The following is a 14,816-nucleotide window of genomic DNA, read 5'->3' as shown; positions in this document are numbered from 1 at the left end:
TCTCTGTGGAGGGGAGTGGTGGCAGTTCTCTGTGGAGGGGAGTGGTGGCAGTTCTCTGTGGAGGGGAGTGGTGGCAGTTCTCTGTGGAGGGGAGTGGTGGCAGTTCTCTGTGGAGGGGGAGTGGTGGCAGTTCTCTGTGGAGGGGAGTGGTGGCGGTTCTCTGTGGAGGGGAGTGGTGGCGGTTCTCTGTGGAGGGGAAGTGGTGGCGGTTCTCTGTGGAGGGGAGTGGTGGCGGTTCTCTGTGGAGGGGAGTGGTGCAATTCTCTGTGGAGGGGAGTGGTGGCGTTCTCTGTGGAGGGGTAGTGGCGGTTCTCTGTGGAGGGGAGTGGTGGCAATTCTCTGTGGAGGGGAGTGGTGGCAGTTCTCTGGGAGGGGAGTGGTGGCAGTTCTCTGTGGAGGGGAGTGGTGGCAGTTCTCTGTGGAGGGGAGTGGTGGCAGTTCTCTGGGAGGGGAGTGGTGGCAGTTCTCTGTGGAGGGGAGTGGTGGCAGTTCTCTGTGGAGGGGAGTGGTGGCAGTTCTCTGTGGAGGGGAGTGGTGGCTGTTCTCTGGGAGGGGAGTGGTGGCAGTTCATTGTGGAGGGGAGTGGTGGCAGTTCTCTGTGGAGGGGAGTGGTGGCGGTTCTCTGTGGAGCGGAGTGGTGGGCGGTTCTCTGTGGAGGGGAGTGGTGGCGGTTCTCTGTGGAGGGGAGTGGTGGCGGTTCTCTGTGGAGGGGAGTGGTGGCAATTCTCTGTGGAGGGGAGTGGTGGCGGTTCTCTGTGGAGGGGAGTGGTGGCGGTTCTCTGTGGAGGGGAGTGGTGGCAATTCTCTGTGGAGGGGAGTGGTGCAGTTCTCTGGGAGGGGAGTGGTGGCAGTTCTCTGTGGAAGGGAGTGGTGGCAGTTCTCTGTGGAGGGGAGTGGTGCAGTTCTCTGGGAGGGGAGTGGTGGCAGTTCTCTGTGGAGGGGAGTGGTGGCAGTTCTCTGTGGAGGGAGTGGTGGCAGTTCTGTTGGGAAGGGGAGTTGGTGGCAGTTCTCTGGGAAGGGGAGTGGTGGCAGTTCTCTGGGGAGGGGAGTGGTGGTGGTTCTCTCTGGAGGGGATTGAGGTCCGTTCTCTGTGGAGGGAAGTGGTGGCAGTTCTCTGTGGAGGGGAGTGGTGGCAGTTCTCTGTGGAGAGGGATTGAGGTCCGTTCTCTGTGGAGGGGAGTGGTGCAGTTCTCTGTGGAGGGGAGTGGTGGCAGTTCTCTGGGGTGGGGAGTGGTGGCAGTTCTCTGTGGAGGGGAGTGGTGGCAGTTCTCTGTGGAGGGGAGGTCGGTGGCAGTTCTCTGTGGAGGGGTGCAGTTCTCTGTGGAGGATGGCAGTTCTCTGTGGAGGGGAGTGGTGGCAGTTCTCTGTGGAGGGGAGTGGTGGCAGTTCTCTGTGGAGGGGAGTGGTGGCAGTTCTCTGTGGAGGGGAGTGGTGGCAGTTCTCTGTGGAGGGGTGGCAGTTCTCTGTGGAGGGGAGTGGTGGCAGTTCTCTGTGGAGGGGTGGCAGTTCTCTGTGGAGGGATGGTGGCAGTTCTCTGTGGAGAGGAGTGGTGGCAGTTCTCTGTGGAGAGGAGTGGTGGCAGTTCTCTGTGGAGGGGAGTGGTGGCAGTTCTCTGTGGAGGGGAAGTGGTGGCAGTTCTCTGTGGAGGGAGTGGCAGTTCTCTGTGGAGGGGTGGCAGTTCTCTGTGGAGGGGTGGCAGTTCTCTGTGGAAGGGAGCGGTGGCAGTTCTCTGGGAAGGGGAGCGTGGCAGTTCTCTGGGAAGGGGAGCGTGGCAGTTCTCTGGGGAGGGGAGTGGTGGCAGTTCCCTGGGGAGGGGAGTGGTGGCAGTTCTGTGGGAAGGGGAGTGGTGGCAGTTCTCTGTGGAGGGGAGTGGTGGCAGTTCTCTGGGGAGGGGAGTGGTGGCGGTTCTCTGTGGAGGGGATTGAGGTCCGTTCTCTGTGGAGGGAAGTGGTGGCAGTTCTCTGTGGAGGGGAGTGGTGGCAGTTCTCTGTGGAGGGGATTGAGGTCCGTTCTCTGTGGAGGAGAGTGGTGGCAGTTCTCTGTAGAGGGGAGTGGTGGCAGTTCTCTGTGGAGGGGAGTGGTGGCAGTTCTCTGGGAAGGGGAGTGGTGGCAGTCCTCTGTGGAGGGGAGTGGTGGCAGTTCTCTGGGGTGGGGAGTGGTGGCAGTTCTCTGTGGAGGGGAGTGGTGGCAGTCCTCTGTGGAGGGGAGTGGTGGCAGTTCTCTATGGAGGGGAGTGGTGGCAGTTCTCTGTGGAGGGGAGTGGTGGCAGTTCTCTGTGGAGGGGAGTGGTGGCAGTCCTCTGTGGAGGGGAGTGGTGGCAGTTCTCTGTGGAGGGGAGTGGTGGCAGTTCTCTGTGGAGGGGAGTGGTGGCAGTCCTCTGTGGAGGGGAGTGGTGGCAGTTCTCTGTGGAGGGGAGTGGTGGCAGTTCTCTGTGGAGGGGAGTGGTGGCAGTTCTCTGGGGAGGGGAGTGGTGGCAGTTCTCTGTGGAGGGGAGTGGTGGCAGTTCTCTGTGGAGGGGAGTGGTGGCGGTTCTCTGTGGAGCGGAGTGGTGGCGGTTCTCTGTGGAGGGAAGTGGTGGCGGTTCTCTGTGGAGGGGAGTGGTGGCGGTTCTCTGTGGAGGGGAGTGGTGGCAATTCTCTGTGGAGGGGAGTGGTGGCGGTTCTCTGTGGAGGGGAGTAGTGGCGGTTCTCTGTGGAGGGGAGTGGTGGCAATTCTCTGTGGAGGGGAGTGGTGGCAGTTCTCTGGGAGGGGAGTGGTGGCAGTTCTCTGTGGAGGGGAGTGGTGGCAGTTCTCTGTGGAGGGGAGTGGTGGCAGTTCTCTGGGAGGGGAGTGGTGGCAGTTCTCTGTGGAGGGGAGTGGTGGCAGTTCTCTGTGGAGGGGAGTGGTGGCAGTTCTCTGTGGAGGGGAGTGGTGGCTGTTCTCTGGGAGGGGAGTGGTGGCAGTTCATTGTGGAGGGGAGTGGTGGCAGTTCTCTGTGGAGGGGAGTGGTGGCGGTTCTCTGTGGAGCGGAGTGGTGGCGGTTCTCTGTGGAGGGGAGTGGTGGCGGTTCTCTGTGGAGGGGAGTGGTGGCGGTTCTCTGTGGAGGGGAGTGGTGGCAATTCTCTGTGGAGGGGAGTGGTGGCGGTTCTCTGTGGAGGGGAGTGGTGGCGGTTCTCTGTGGAGGGGAGTGGTGGCAATTCTCTGTGGAGGGGAGTGGTGGCAGTTCTCTGGGAGGGGAGTGGTGGCAGTTCTCTGTGGAAGGGAGTGGTGGCAGTTCTCTGTGGAGGGGAGTGGTGGCAGTTCTCTGGGAGGGGAGTGGTGGCAGTTCTCTGTGGAGGGGAGTGGTGGCAGTTCTCTGTGGAGGGGAGTGGTGGCAGTTCTGTGGGAAGGGGAGTGGTGGCAGTTCTCTGTGGAAGGGAGTGGTGGCAGTTCTCTGGGGAGGGGAGTGGTGGTGGTTCTCTGTGGAGGGGATTGAGGTCCGTTCTCTGTGGAGGGAAGTGGTGGCAGTTCTCTGTGGAGGGGAGTGGTGGCAGTTCTCTGTGGAGGGGATTGAGGTCCGTTCTCTGTGGAGGGGAGTGGTGGCAGTTCTCTGTGGAGGGGAGTGGTGGCAGTTCTCTGGGGTGGGGAGTGGTGGCAGTTCTCTGTGGAGGGGAGTGGTGGCAGTTCTCTGTGGAGGGGAGGGGTGGCAGTTCTCTGTGGAGGGGTGGCAGTTCTCTGTGGAAGGGAATGGTGGCAGTTCTCTGTGGAGGGGAGTGGTGGCAGTTCTCTGTGGAGGGGAGTGGTGGCAGTTCTCTGTGGAGGGGAGTGGTGGCAGTTCTCTGTGGAGGGGAGTGGTGGCAGTTCTCTGTGGAGGGGTGGCAGTTCTCTGTGGAGGGGAGTGGTGGCAGTTCTCTGTGGAGAGGTGGCAGTTCTCTGTGGAAGGGAATGGTGGCAGTTCTCTGTGGAGGGGAGTGGTGGCAGTTCTCTGTGGAGAGGAGTGGTGGCAGTTCTCTGTGGAGGGGAGTGGTGGCAGTTCTCTGTGGAGGGGAGTGGTGGCAGTTCTCTGTGGAGGGAAGTGGTGGCAGTTCTCTGTGGAGGGGTGGCAGTTCTCTGTGGAAGGGAGCGGTGGCAGTTCTCTGGGAAGGGGAGCGTGGCAGTTCTCTGGGGAGGGGAGTGGTGGCAGTTCCCTGGGGAGGGGAGTGGTGGCAGTTCTGTGGGAAGGGGAGTGGTGGCAGTTCTCTGTGGAGGGGAGTGGTGGCAGTTCTCTGGGGAGGGGAGTGGTGGCGGTTCTCTGTGGAGGGGATTGAGGTCCGTTCTCTGTGGAGGGAAGTGGTGGCAGTTCTCTGTGGAGGGGAGTGGTGGCAGTTCTCTGTGGAGGGGATTGAGGTCCGTTCTCTGTGGAGGAGAGTGGTGGCAGTTCTCTGTGGAGGGGAGTGGTGGCAGTTCTCTGTGGAGGGGAGTGGTGGCAGTTCTCTGTGGAGGGGAGTGGTGGCAGTCCTCTGTGGAGGGGAGTGGTGGCAGTTCTCTGTGGAGGGGAGTGGTGGCAGCTCTCTGTGGAGGGGAGTGGTGGCAGTTCTCTGTGGAGGGGAGTGGTGGCAGTTCTCTGTGGAGGGGAGTGGTGGCAGTTGTCTGGGGAGGGGAGTGGTGGCAGTTCTCTGTGGAGGGGAGTGGTGGCAGTTCTCTGTGTAGGGGAGTGGTGGCAGTTCTCTGTGGAGGGGAGTGGTGGCAGTTCTGTGGGAAGGGGAGTGGTGGCAGTTCTCTGTGGAAGGGAGTGGTGGCAGTTCTCTGGGGAGGGGAGTGGTGGTGGTTCTCTGTGGAGGGGATTGAGGTCCGTTCTCTGTGGAGGGAAGTGGTGGCAGTTCTCTGTGGAGGGGAGTGGTGGCAGTTCTCTGTGGAGGGGATTGAGGTCCGTTCTCTGTGGAGGGGAGTGGTGGCGGTTCTCTGTGGAGGGGAGTGGTGGCGGTTCTCTGTGGAGGGGAGTGGTGGCGGTTCTCTGTGGAGCGGAGTGGTGGCGGTTCTCTGTGGAGGGGAGTGGTGGCGGTTCTCTGTGGAGGGGAGTGGTGGCAATTCTCTGTGGAGGGGAGTGGTGGCGGTTCTCTGTGGAGGGGAGTGGTGGCGGTTCTCTGTGGAGGGGAGTGGTGGCAGTTCTCTGTGGAGGGGAGTGGTGGCAGTTCTCTGTGGAGGGGAGTGGTGGCTGTTCTCTGGGAGGGGAGTGGTGGCAGTTCTCTGTGGAGGGGATTGGTGGCAGTTCTCTGGGGTGGGGAGTGGTGGCAGTTCTCTGGGGTGGGGAGTGGTGGCAGTTCTCTGTGGTGGGGAGTGGTGGCAGTTCTCTGTGGAGGGGAGTGGTGGCAGTTCTCTGTGGAGGGGAGTGGTGGCTGTTCTCTGTGGAGGGGAGTGGTGGCAGTTCTCTGTGGAGGGGAGTGGTGGCAGTTCTCTGTGGAGGGGAGTGGTGGCAGTTCTCTGTGGAGGGGAGTGGTGGCAGTTCTCTGTGGAGGGGAGAGGTGGCAGTTCTCTGGGGTGGGGAGTGGTGGCAGTTCTCTGGGGTGGGGAGTGGTGGCAGTTCTCTGTGGAGGGGAGTGGTGGCAGTTCTCTGTGGAGTGGAGTGGTGGCAGTTCTCTGTGGAGGGGAGTGGTGGCTGTTCTCTGGGAGGGGAGTGGTGGCAGTTCTCTGGGAGGGGAGAGGTGGCAGTTCTCTGTGGAGGGGAGTGGTGGCAGTTCTCTGGGAGGGGAGAGGTGGCAGTTCTCTGTGGAGGGGAGAGGTGGCAGTTCTCTGGGGTGGGGAGTGGTGGCAGTTCTCCGTGGAGGGGAGTGGTGGCTGTTCTCTGGGAGGGGAGTGGTGGCAGTTCTCTGGGAGGGGAGAGGTGGCAGTTCTCTGTGGAGGGGAGTGGTGGCAGTTCTCTGGGAGGGGAGAGGTGGCAGTTCTCTGTGGAGGGGAGAGGTGGCAGTTCTCTGGGGTGGGGAGTGGTGGCAGTTCTCCGTGGAGGGGAGAGGTGGCAGTTCTCTGTGGAGGGGAGTGGTGGCAGTTCTCTGTGGAGGGGATTGAGGTCCGTTCTCTGTGGAGGAGAGTGGTGGCAGTTCTCTGTGGAGGGGAGTGGTGGCAGTTCTCTGTGGAGGGGAGTGGTGGCAGTTCTCTGTGGAGGGGAGTGGTGGCAGTCCTCTGTGGAGGGGAGTGGTGGCAGTTCTCTGTGGAGGGGAGTGGTGGCAGCTCTCTGTGGAGGGGAGTGGTGGCAGTTCTCTGTGGAGGGGAGTGGTGGCAGTTCTCTGTGGAGGGGAGTGGTGGCAGTTGTCTGGGGAGGGGAGTGGTGGCAGTTCTCTGTGGAGGGGAGTGGTGGCAGTTCTCTGTGTAGGGGAGTGGTGGCAGTTCTCTGTGGAGGGGAGTGGTGGCAGTTCTGTGGGAAGGGGAGTGGTGGCAGTTCTCTGTGGAAGGGAGTGGTGGCAGTTCTCTGGGGAGGGGAGTGGTGGTGGTTCTCTGTGGAGGGGATTGAGGTCCGTTCTCTGTGGAGGGAAGTGGTGGCAGTTCTCTGTGGAGGGGAGTGGTGGCAGTTCTCTGTGGAGGGGATTGAGGTCCGTTCTCTGTGGAGGGGAGTGGTGGCGGTTCTCTGTGGAGGGGAGTGGTGGCGGTTCTCTGTGGAGGGGAGTGGTGGCGGTTCTCTGTGGAGCGGAGTGGTGGCGGTTCTCTGTGGAGGGGAGTGGTGGCGGTTCTCTGTGGAGGGGAGTGGTGGCAATTCTCTGTGGAGGGGAGTGGTGGCGGTTCTCTGTGGAGGGGAGTGGTGGCGGTTCTCTGTGGAGGGGAGTGGTGGCAGTTCTCTGTGGAGGGGAGTGGTGGCAGTTCTCTGTGGAGGGGAGTGGTGGCTGTTCTCTGGGAGGGGAGTGGTGGCAGTTCTCTGTGGAGGGGATTGGTGGCAGTTCTCTGGGGTGGGGAGTGGTGGCAGTTCTCTGGGGTGGGGAGTGGTGGCAGTTCTCTGTGGTGGGGAGTGGTGGCAGTTCTCTGTGGAGGGGAGTGGTGGCAGTTCTCTGTGGAGGGGAGTGGTGGCTGTTCTCTGTGGAGGGGAGTGGTGGCAGTTCTCTGTGGAGGGGAGTGGTGGCAGTTCTCTGTGGAGGGGAGTGGTGGCAGTTCTCTGTGGAGGGGAGTGGTGGCAGTTCTCTGTGGAGGGGAGAGGTGGCAGTTCTCTGGGGTGGGGAGTGGTGGCAGTTCTCTGGGGTGGGGAGTGGTGGCAGTTCTCTGTGGAGGGGAGTGGTGGCAGTTCTCTGTGGAGTGGAGTGGTGGCAGTTCTCTGTGGAGGGGAGTGGTGGCTGTTCTCTGGGAGGGGAGTGGTGGCAGTTCTCTGGGAGGGGAGAGGTGGCAGTTCTCTGTGGAGGGGAGTGGTGGCAGTTCTCTGGGAGGGGAGAGGTGGCAGTTCTCTGTGGAGGGGAGAGGTGGCAGTTCTCTGGGGTGGGGAGTGGTGGCAGTTCTCCGTGGAGGGGAGTGGTGGCTGTTCTCTGGGAGGGGAGTGGTGGCAGTTCTCTGGGAGGGGAGAGGTGGCAGTTCTCTGTGGAGGGGAGTGGTGGCAGTTCTCTGGGAGGGGAGAGGTGGCAGTTCTCTGTGGAGGGGAGAGGTGGCAGTTCTCTGGGGTGGGGAGTGGTGGCAGTTCTCCGTGGAGGGGAGAGGTGGCAGTTCTCTGTGGAGGGGAGAGGTGGCAGTTCTCTGTGGAGGGGAGAGGTGGCAGTTCTCTGGGGTGGGGAGTGGTGGCAGTTCTCTGTGGAGGGGAGTGGTGGCAGTTCTCTGTGGAGGGGATTGAGGTCCGTTCTCTGGTGAGAAGTATAAAGGACTTTCCTCTGTTTCTGTGTCTGTAGATGGACCCCCGATATCGGCATTCAGGAGGGGGACACCCAGACTTCCACCAGAAAATGGTGAGTGCAGAACACAACCATCCAGCTGGAAGAGAATATCGTCCAATCACTGCAGACATTGTATCATTATCAGCCCAATTCCAGACAAATCTTTTATTTAGTTTTAGGGGAATGGGCGGAGCCTCTGTCAAGTGTTTATTTCTATCTGTGTTCTTATTGGGGGGTTTTCCCATTTCTCTCCAATAGGTACACAGACAAAAGCACATTGGATGATGGGGAGAGGTTAGAACTTGATGACCTCACTGCTCCACCCAATGAGGTTGGTTTACCAAAGGAGTAGACTAAGTTCACTTACACGTGATTGGACGATTGAAGTCAGCTCAGCTTCACCTCATCCACTAAACTGAAGTGAACGTGGTCTACCCCTTTCCGTGTCTCTGAGAAGGGGGTCTCACTCTGAATTCCTCAGTAATGGCTGGGATCTCCTCCTCCTAGAGACCTATGATGGCGCCTGTCCTGACGATTGGACCGTGTTCCGAGGGAGTTGCTACTATTTCTCCAATCTGGCTAAAACCTGGATGGAGGCCCAAAAGATGTGCCAGAGGAGAAAGGCCAGACTGACCGTCATCAACACCGAGGAGGAGCAGGTAAGTGCGCGTTAAGGTGGAGGTAAAATAACAGATGTGATAGCAGAGACATATCCAGACGAGATGAAAGAACCGGAGGAATCTTTTGTTGTTCGGATTACTACTCAACTTCAGAGATACATGAAAAATGACAAAAACTTGACATTTCCATATTCTCTCTGCTGCTCTTTACCCCCTTGAGGCTGTGTGCAGGTGAGCAGTGCCACATTGGAGGCTGAGGGTGTGTGCGGGTGAGCTGGTGCCACATAGGCAGCTGAGGCTGTTTGCAGGTGAGCTGATGCCACATGGGAGGCTGAGTGAAGGTGAGCTGTTCCACATAGGTGGATGAGGCTCTGTGCTGGTGAGCTGGTGCCACATAGGAGGCTGTGTGCAGGTGAGCGGTGCCACATAGGAGGCTGAGGCTGTGTGAAGGTGAGCTGTTCCACATAGGTGGCTGAGGCTCTGTGCTGGTGAGCTGGTGCCACATAGGAGGCTGAGGCTCTGTGCTGGTGAGCTGGTGCCACATAGGCTGAGGCTGTGTGCAGGTGAGCGGTGCCACATAGGAGGCTGAGGGTGTGTGCGGGTGAGCTGGTGCCACGTAGGAGGCTGAGGCTGTGTGCGGGTGAGCTGGTGCCACATGGGAGGCTGAGTGAAGGTGAGCTGTTCCACATAGGTAGCTGAGGCTGTGTGCGGGTGAGCTGGTGCCACATAGGAGGCTGAGGCTGTGTGCGGGTGAGCTGGTGCCACATGGGAGGCTGAGTGAAGGTGAGCTGTTCCACATAGGTAGCTGAGGCTGTGTGCGGGTGAGCTGGTGCCACATAGGAGGCTGAGGCTGTGTGCGGGTGAGCAAGTGCGACATGGGAGGCTGAGTGAAGGTGAGCTGTTCCACATAGGTAGCTGAGGCTGTGTGCGGGTGAGCTGGTGCCACATAGGAGGCTGAGGCTGTGTGCGGGTGAGCTGGTGCCACATAGGAGGCTGAGGCTGAGGCTGTGTGCGGGTGAGCTGGTGCCACATAGGAGGCTGAGGCTGTGTGCGGGTGAGCTGGTGCCACATGGGAGGCTGAGTGAAGGTGAGCTGTTCCACATAGGTAGCTGAGGCTGTGTGCGGGTGAGCTGGTGCCACATAGGAGGCTGAGGCTGTGTGCGGGTGAGCTGGTGCCACATGGGAGGCTGAGGCTGAGGCTGTGTGCGGGTGAGCTGGTGCCACATAGGAGGCTGAGGCTGTGTGCGGGTGAGCTGGTGCCACATGGGAGGCTGAGTGTAGGTGAGCTGTTCCACATAGGTAGCTGAGGCTGTGTGCGGGTGAGCTGGTGCCACATAGGAGGCTGAGGCTGTGTGCAGGTGAGCGGTGCCACATAGGAGGCTGAGACTGTATGTGGGTGAGCGGTGCCACATAGGAGGCTGACACTGTATGTGGATGAGCTGGTGCCACATAGGAGGCTGAGGCTGTGTGCAGGAGCAGTTCTCTTGGTGACATGTATGTGGTTCTAAGCAGGAAAGGTTTTGGGCAGAATGGGGAGAAGGTTATATATAAGGAGACTGGGATCAGAGAGTGTCAGAGCTTTTAACAAAGCAAAGCCAATTTGAATTGAGTGACCAACATTGTGTGAAGGAGTAATGGACAATTTGGAAAGAATATAAAGAAACTCAGAGAGTGGATTCAGTGCTAGAGAAGACCAGTTCCTGCACCTCAGCTCTCCTTGAGGTGGTCTGGATGGGTTCTTGAAAAAAATTCTATGTGGCGGTCTGGATGGGGCTCGCAGATAAGTCCTTGAGGTGTTCCGGATGGGTCATTTAGAAAAGTCTGTGTGAAGGTATGGATAGGTCCTGAAGATACCATGTGGTGGCCTGGCTTAATCCTGAAGATATGCCCATGTGGTGGTCTGGATGAGTCATTGAGGTAGTCTAGATGGGTCCTTGGTATAAGCTTAATAGGTCCTGGAGATATGCCCATGTAGTGGTCTGGATGAGTCCCTGAGGTGGTCTGGATGGGTCCTGGAGATATACCCATATGGTGGTCTGGATGAGTCCTTGAGCTATGCCTATGTGTCAGTCTGGATGAGTCCTTGAGGTGGTCTGGATGGGTCCTGTAAAAAGGTTACTGAGGTGGTCGGGATGGATCCTTAAGTCCTTGAGATAAACCAATGGGTCAGAATGGGTCCTGAAGATAAACACATGTGGTGGTTTGAATGTGTCCTTAAGACAAACCCTTGTGGTGATCAAGACTACTCAAGCATTCAGATCTCCTGGAGCAGCACATGCTCCATATGTCTCCATATGGTATGTGACACCACAATGGCTGTGTCAGTCCTTCACAGCTTTTGCATTGCACCTCTGCAAAGCGAGGGAGGTAAGAAAATGTGGGCAGTAATACATTTCCATCAGGATCAAAAAGTGTACCCACATGACCACTTGGTAGTGCCCACCACTGATATGGAACCAACCTTCCTCCTTCTCTTCATTGTAACTATTACTTCTCTTCATTATGTGTTCTTTAGGTTTTCCTGACAAAGTTTGCCATGAAGATACGGGTCTGGATTGGGCTGAGTGAAATTGACGGGAATTGGAAATGGGTGGATGGTACCCCATTTTCCTCCACACCAAAGTAATGTCCTTTCTGAATTATCCAACATTTTTCTGTCACCTGAAAGTACCATGTGCTTTACAGTCTCTACCGCCCACATTCCTAATTTCAAGGTTACAAAAATTGAATGAGGCCATTTTAAGAGTTGTGGGACACTTAGAGGATGAGGCCATTCTAAGGGTTGTGGAATTCCTAGGGAATGGGGCCATGTCCAGGGTTGTGGGACTCTCAGGGAATGAGGCCATTCCAAGGGTCATAGGACTTCTAGGGGATGATGCCATTCCCAGGGTCGTTGGACTCTTAGGGGATGGGGCCATTCCAAGGGTTGCGGGACTCTTAGGGGATAGACCATTCTGTGGGTTATGGGACTTTTAGGGGACGAGGCCATTTCAAGGGTTGTGGAACTCTTAGGGGACAACGCCATGTCCAGGGTTGTGGGATACTTAGGAGACAAGGCCATGCCAACGGTTGTGAAACTCTTAGGGGATGAGGCCATTCTGTGGGTTGTGGAACTCTTAGGGATGAGGCCATTCCATGGATTAGGAAACTTTTAGGGGATGAGGCTATGCCAATAGTTGCGGAACTCTTAGGGGAAGAAGCCATGCCAAGGGTTGTGAAACTCTTAGGGGATGAGGCAATTCCAAGGGTTGTGGGACTCTTAGGGGATAGACCATTCTGTGGGCTGTGGGACTTTTAGGGGACAAGGCCATTTCAATGGTTGTGGAACTCTTATGCCGCGTACACGCGATCGGACTTCTCGACGGAAAAAGATTTCACGGCTTTTCCATCAGGATTCTGCTCAAGTTTGCCTGGCATACACACGGTCACGCAAAAGTTCACTGAACTTATGACCGTCAAGAACGCGGTGACGTACAACACTACGGCGAGCCGAGAAAATGAATTTCAATGCTTCCGAGAATGCGTCAAATTGTTTCCGAGCATGCGTAGGAATTTTGCGCATCGGAATTGCCACAGACGATCGCATTTTCAGATAGGAACTTTTCCCGACTGAAAAATTGAGAACATGCTCTCAATCTTTTGCTGGCTGGAATTTCGGCCAGCAAAAGTCCGATGGAGCATACACACGGTTTCATTTTCCGATGAAAAATTCTCATCGGTCTTTTGCGGGCTGAAATTACGATCGTGTGTGCACAGCATTAGGGGACAAGGCCATTCCAAGAGTGGTGGAACTCTTCGGGGACAAGGCCATTCCAAGGGTTGTGGAACTTTTAGGGGACAAGGCCATTCCAAGGGTTGTGGAACTTTTAGGGGACAAGGCCATTCCAAGGGTTTGTGGAACTCTTATGGGATGAGGCCATGCTAAATGGTTGTGGAACTCTTAGGGGATGATGCCATTCCAAGGGCTGTGGAACTCTTAGGGGACAAGGCCAGTCCAAGGGTTATGGAACTCTTAGGGGACAAGGCCAGTCCAAGGGTTTGTGGAACTCTTATGGGATGAGGCCATGCTAATGGTTGTGAAACTCTTAGGGAAAGAAGGTATGCCAAGGGCTGTGAAACTCTTAGGGGATGAGGCCATTCCAAGGGTTGTGGGACTCTTAGGTGTTGATGCCATTCCAAGGGTTGTGGGACTCTTAGTGGATGAGGCTATTCCAAGGGTTGTGGGACTCTTAGGGGTTGATGCCATTCCAAGGGTTGTGGGACTCTTAGTGGATGAGGCTATTCCAAGGGTTGTTGAACTCTCAGTCTCCAATAACTCACACTGTTCTTCTTTCACTGGGGACCTCCTGTATTATTTTTTAGACTGACAGTCCACACACTTCCTCACTATAGATAACTGGTAGGGTAGTCTGTAAGTTCGTTCTGATATGCTCCATATAACCGGCAGTATTCAATGAGGCCTCTTCTAGTAAAGGGCCATCCATGTTGCCATTGGATGTTCTAGAAATCTGTGACAACCCAATGTTGCAGTCATCTTGTATATCTCCATCTTGTGCCTTTGCAGGAAATGGGCCCCTGGCCAGCCGGATGAGTTTTTTGGCCACGGTCTTGGTGGTGGAGAGGACTGTGTTCAGTTCAATTACAGCGGTGACTGGAATGACGAGCATTGTACCCGCGCTTACCGCTACATCTGTGAGAAGAAGGCGGTGCAGTGATCAAATCCTGCAGGAGCAATCCAGGGGCCAAAAACTGCTAGTTCATATCCAAGACACGGAGATCATGCTGAACATGGCATCAGAATTCTACAAAATTATCTCACAGTTCAATTCTCTCATTTTATTTTAGTTGTCCTCAGAGTACCTCCATAACATGAGGAACCCCCTCGGGGGTGCCATAGGTTGGGGGCTCCTCTCTGTCCCGGTCTCTGTGTATTACCGTTGTACTAACAATTGCTGATGTCTACGCTCACTGATACTTTGGTAAGGGCTGCCTGTATACCTGACATATCATGTATCATCTTCTGAGAACAGATCATATTGTTCCACTCACTCACACCTTGATTAAAGTTTGAGAAGAATCAATACATCTATGATGGTGTCTTCTGCTTCTCTGGTATATTCTGAACAATTCTGAGGTGGCCCAGAGCTTGAACCCATGACAGTGCCAGCAAGAAAGTCTATCCAGCCTTTCTTATCTTTCAGTGTGTCAGAGTCATAGATGTTGTGTTCTACACCGTGCTGTCCTGAGGTCCTCCAACCCATCCGTGTACATCTACACCACCTTCACCATACTATACATTCGACGTGTGTTCATATCACTAGGGGAATATGAGGGTGCCGTAGCTGAGCTCATCCTGGCTGTCATGCTGGTCTTTAGTACTTTCTGGAACAAGTATGCAGTGCCTCTAGTGGTGGGTGAGGAGCCAGTTCCTGCACTAGGAGGTCTACATAAATACTTCCAGGTGGGGGGGGGGGGTTGGAAACCAGCACTGAGATTTGGCCCCTCACTCCATGGCCACAAGGCCTGTGTCAAGGTGACTACAAAATACATTACGACCCCTTCTCCCAACCCCCGCCAGCGGCCAGTCCCCTGCCCCGGCCGGTGTCCACATTTACCTCCTCAGGTACAGGCCACTGGGATGATGAGGACCAGTCTGCTTCTTGCTGGAACTTTTCTTTACTGGTGCAACTGGCCAAGTCCATACAACATGATTTCATAGGAACAGTCCTTTATTTCATGGTTCCATAAAACAGAGAGCAGCATGATGCCCAGCAGTCCCTGATTTCAAAGGACTCGACCTTTGATCTCCCCTGATGTTAACCCCTTCCCTGCCAGTGTCATTAGTACAGTGACAGTGCATATTTTTTTTAGCACCGATCACTGTATTGGTGTCACTGGTTCCCCAAAAAAGTGTCACTTAAGTGTCAGATTTGTCCGCCGCAATGTCGCGGTCCCGCTATAAGTTGCTGATCGCCGCTGTTACTAGTAAAAAAAAAAAAAAAAATTAAATATAAATATCCCGTAGTTTGCAGATGCTGTAACTTTTGCGTAAACCAATCAATATACACTTATTGGGATTTTTTTTACATTGGCTTAAATTGATAAAGAAATTTGATTTTTTTTTTTACATTTGTTTTATCGCAGAAAGTAAAAAATATATTTTCTTTTTCAAAATTGTCGATCTTTGTTTTTGTTTATAGAGCAAAAAATGATCAAATTTCACCAAAAGAAAGACTCTATTTGTGGGGGGAAAAAAAAGGACATAAATTTTATTTGTGTACATCGTCGCACGACCGCGCACTTGTCAGTAACGCAGTGCCGTATCGCAAAAAATGGCCTGGTCATGAAGGGGGGTAAACCTCCCGGAGCTGCACTAGTTAAATCAGTATTTTTATTTTTTTGCTCAAAAATTAGTGATAAC

General features: G+C 55.7%; 1 protein-coding gene across 1 annotated transcript in view; it reads left to right on the top strand.

Moving 5' to 3' along the window:
• LOC141133883 (asialoglycoprotein receptor 1-like) overlaps window positions 1-13,480 on the top strand; it is a 41,256-nt gene extending 27,776 nt beyond the window's left edge. The window contains exons 5-8 of the mRNA XM_073623483.1: window positions 7,791-7,847; window positions 8,283-8,434; window positions 10,911-11,017; window positions 12,960-13,480. Coding sequence (XP_073479584.1) covers window positions 7,791-7,847; window positions 8,283-8,434; window positions 10,911-11,017; window positions 12,960-13,110 — 467 coding nt within the window. The 3' untranslated portion in view covers window positions 13,111-13,480. The remainder of the gene's footprint in view (window positions 1-7,790; window positions 7,848-8,282; window positions 8,435-10,910; window positions 11,018-12,959) is intronic.
• The last annotated feature ends 1,336 nt before the right edge of the window (window positions 13,481-14,816 follow it).

The sequence above is a fragment of the Aquarana catesbeiana genome, linkage group LG03 (genome assembly GCF_042186555.1).
Source record: "Aquarana catesbeiana isolate 2022-GZ linkage group LG03, ASM4218655v1, whole genome shotgun sequence".
NCBI lineage: Eukaryota > Metazoa > Chordata > Amphibia > Anura > Ranidae > Aquarana > Aquarana catesbeiana.
The sequence above is the reverse complement of the archived record's forward strand: the minus strand, read 5'-3'. Positions and strand labels throughout refer to the sequence as shown.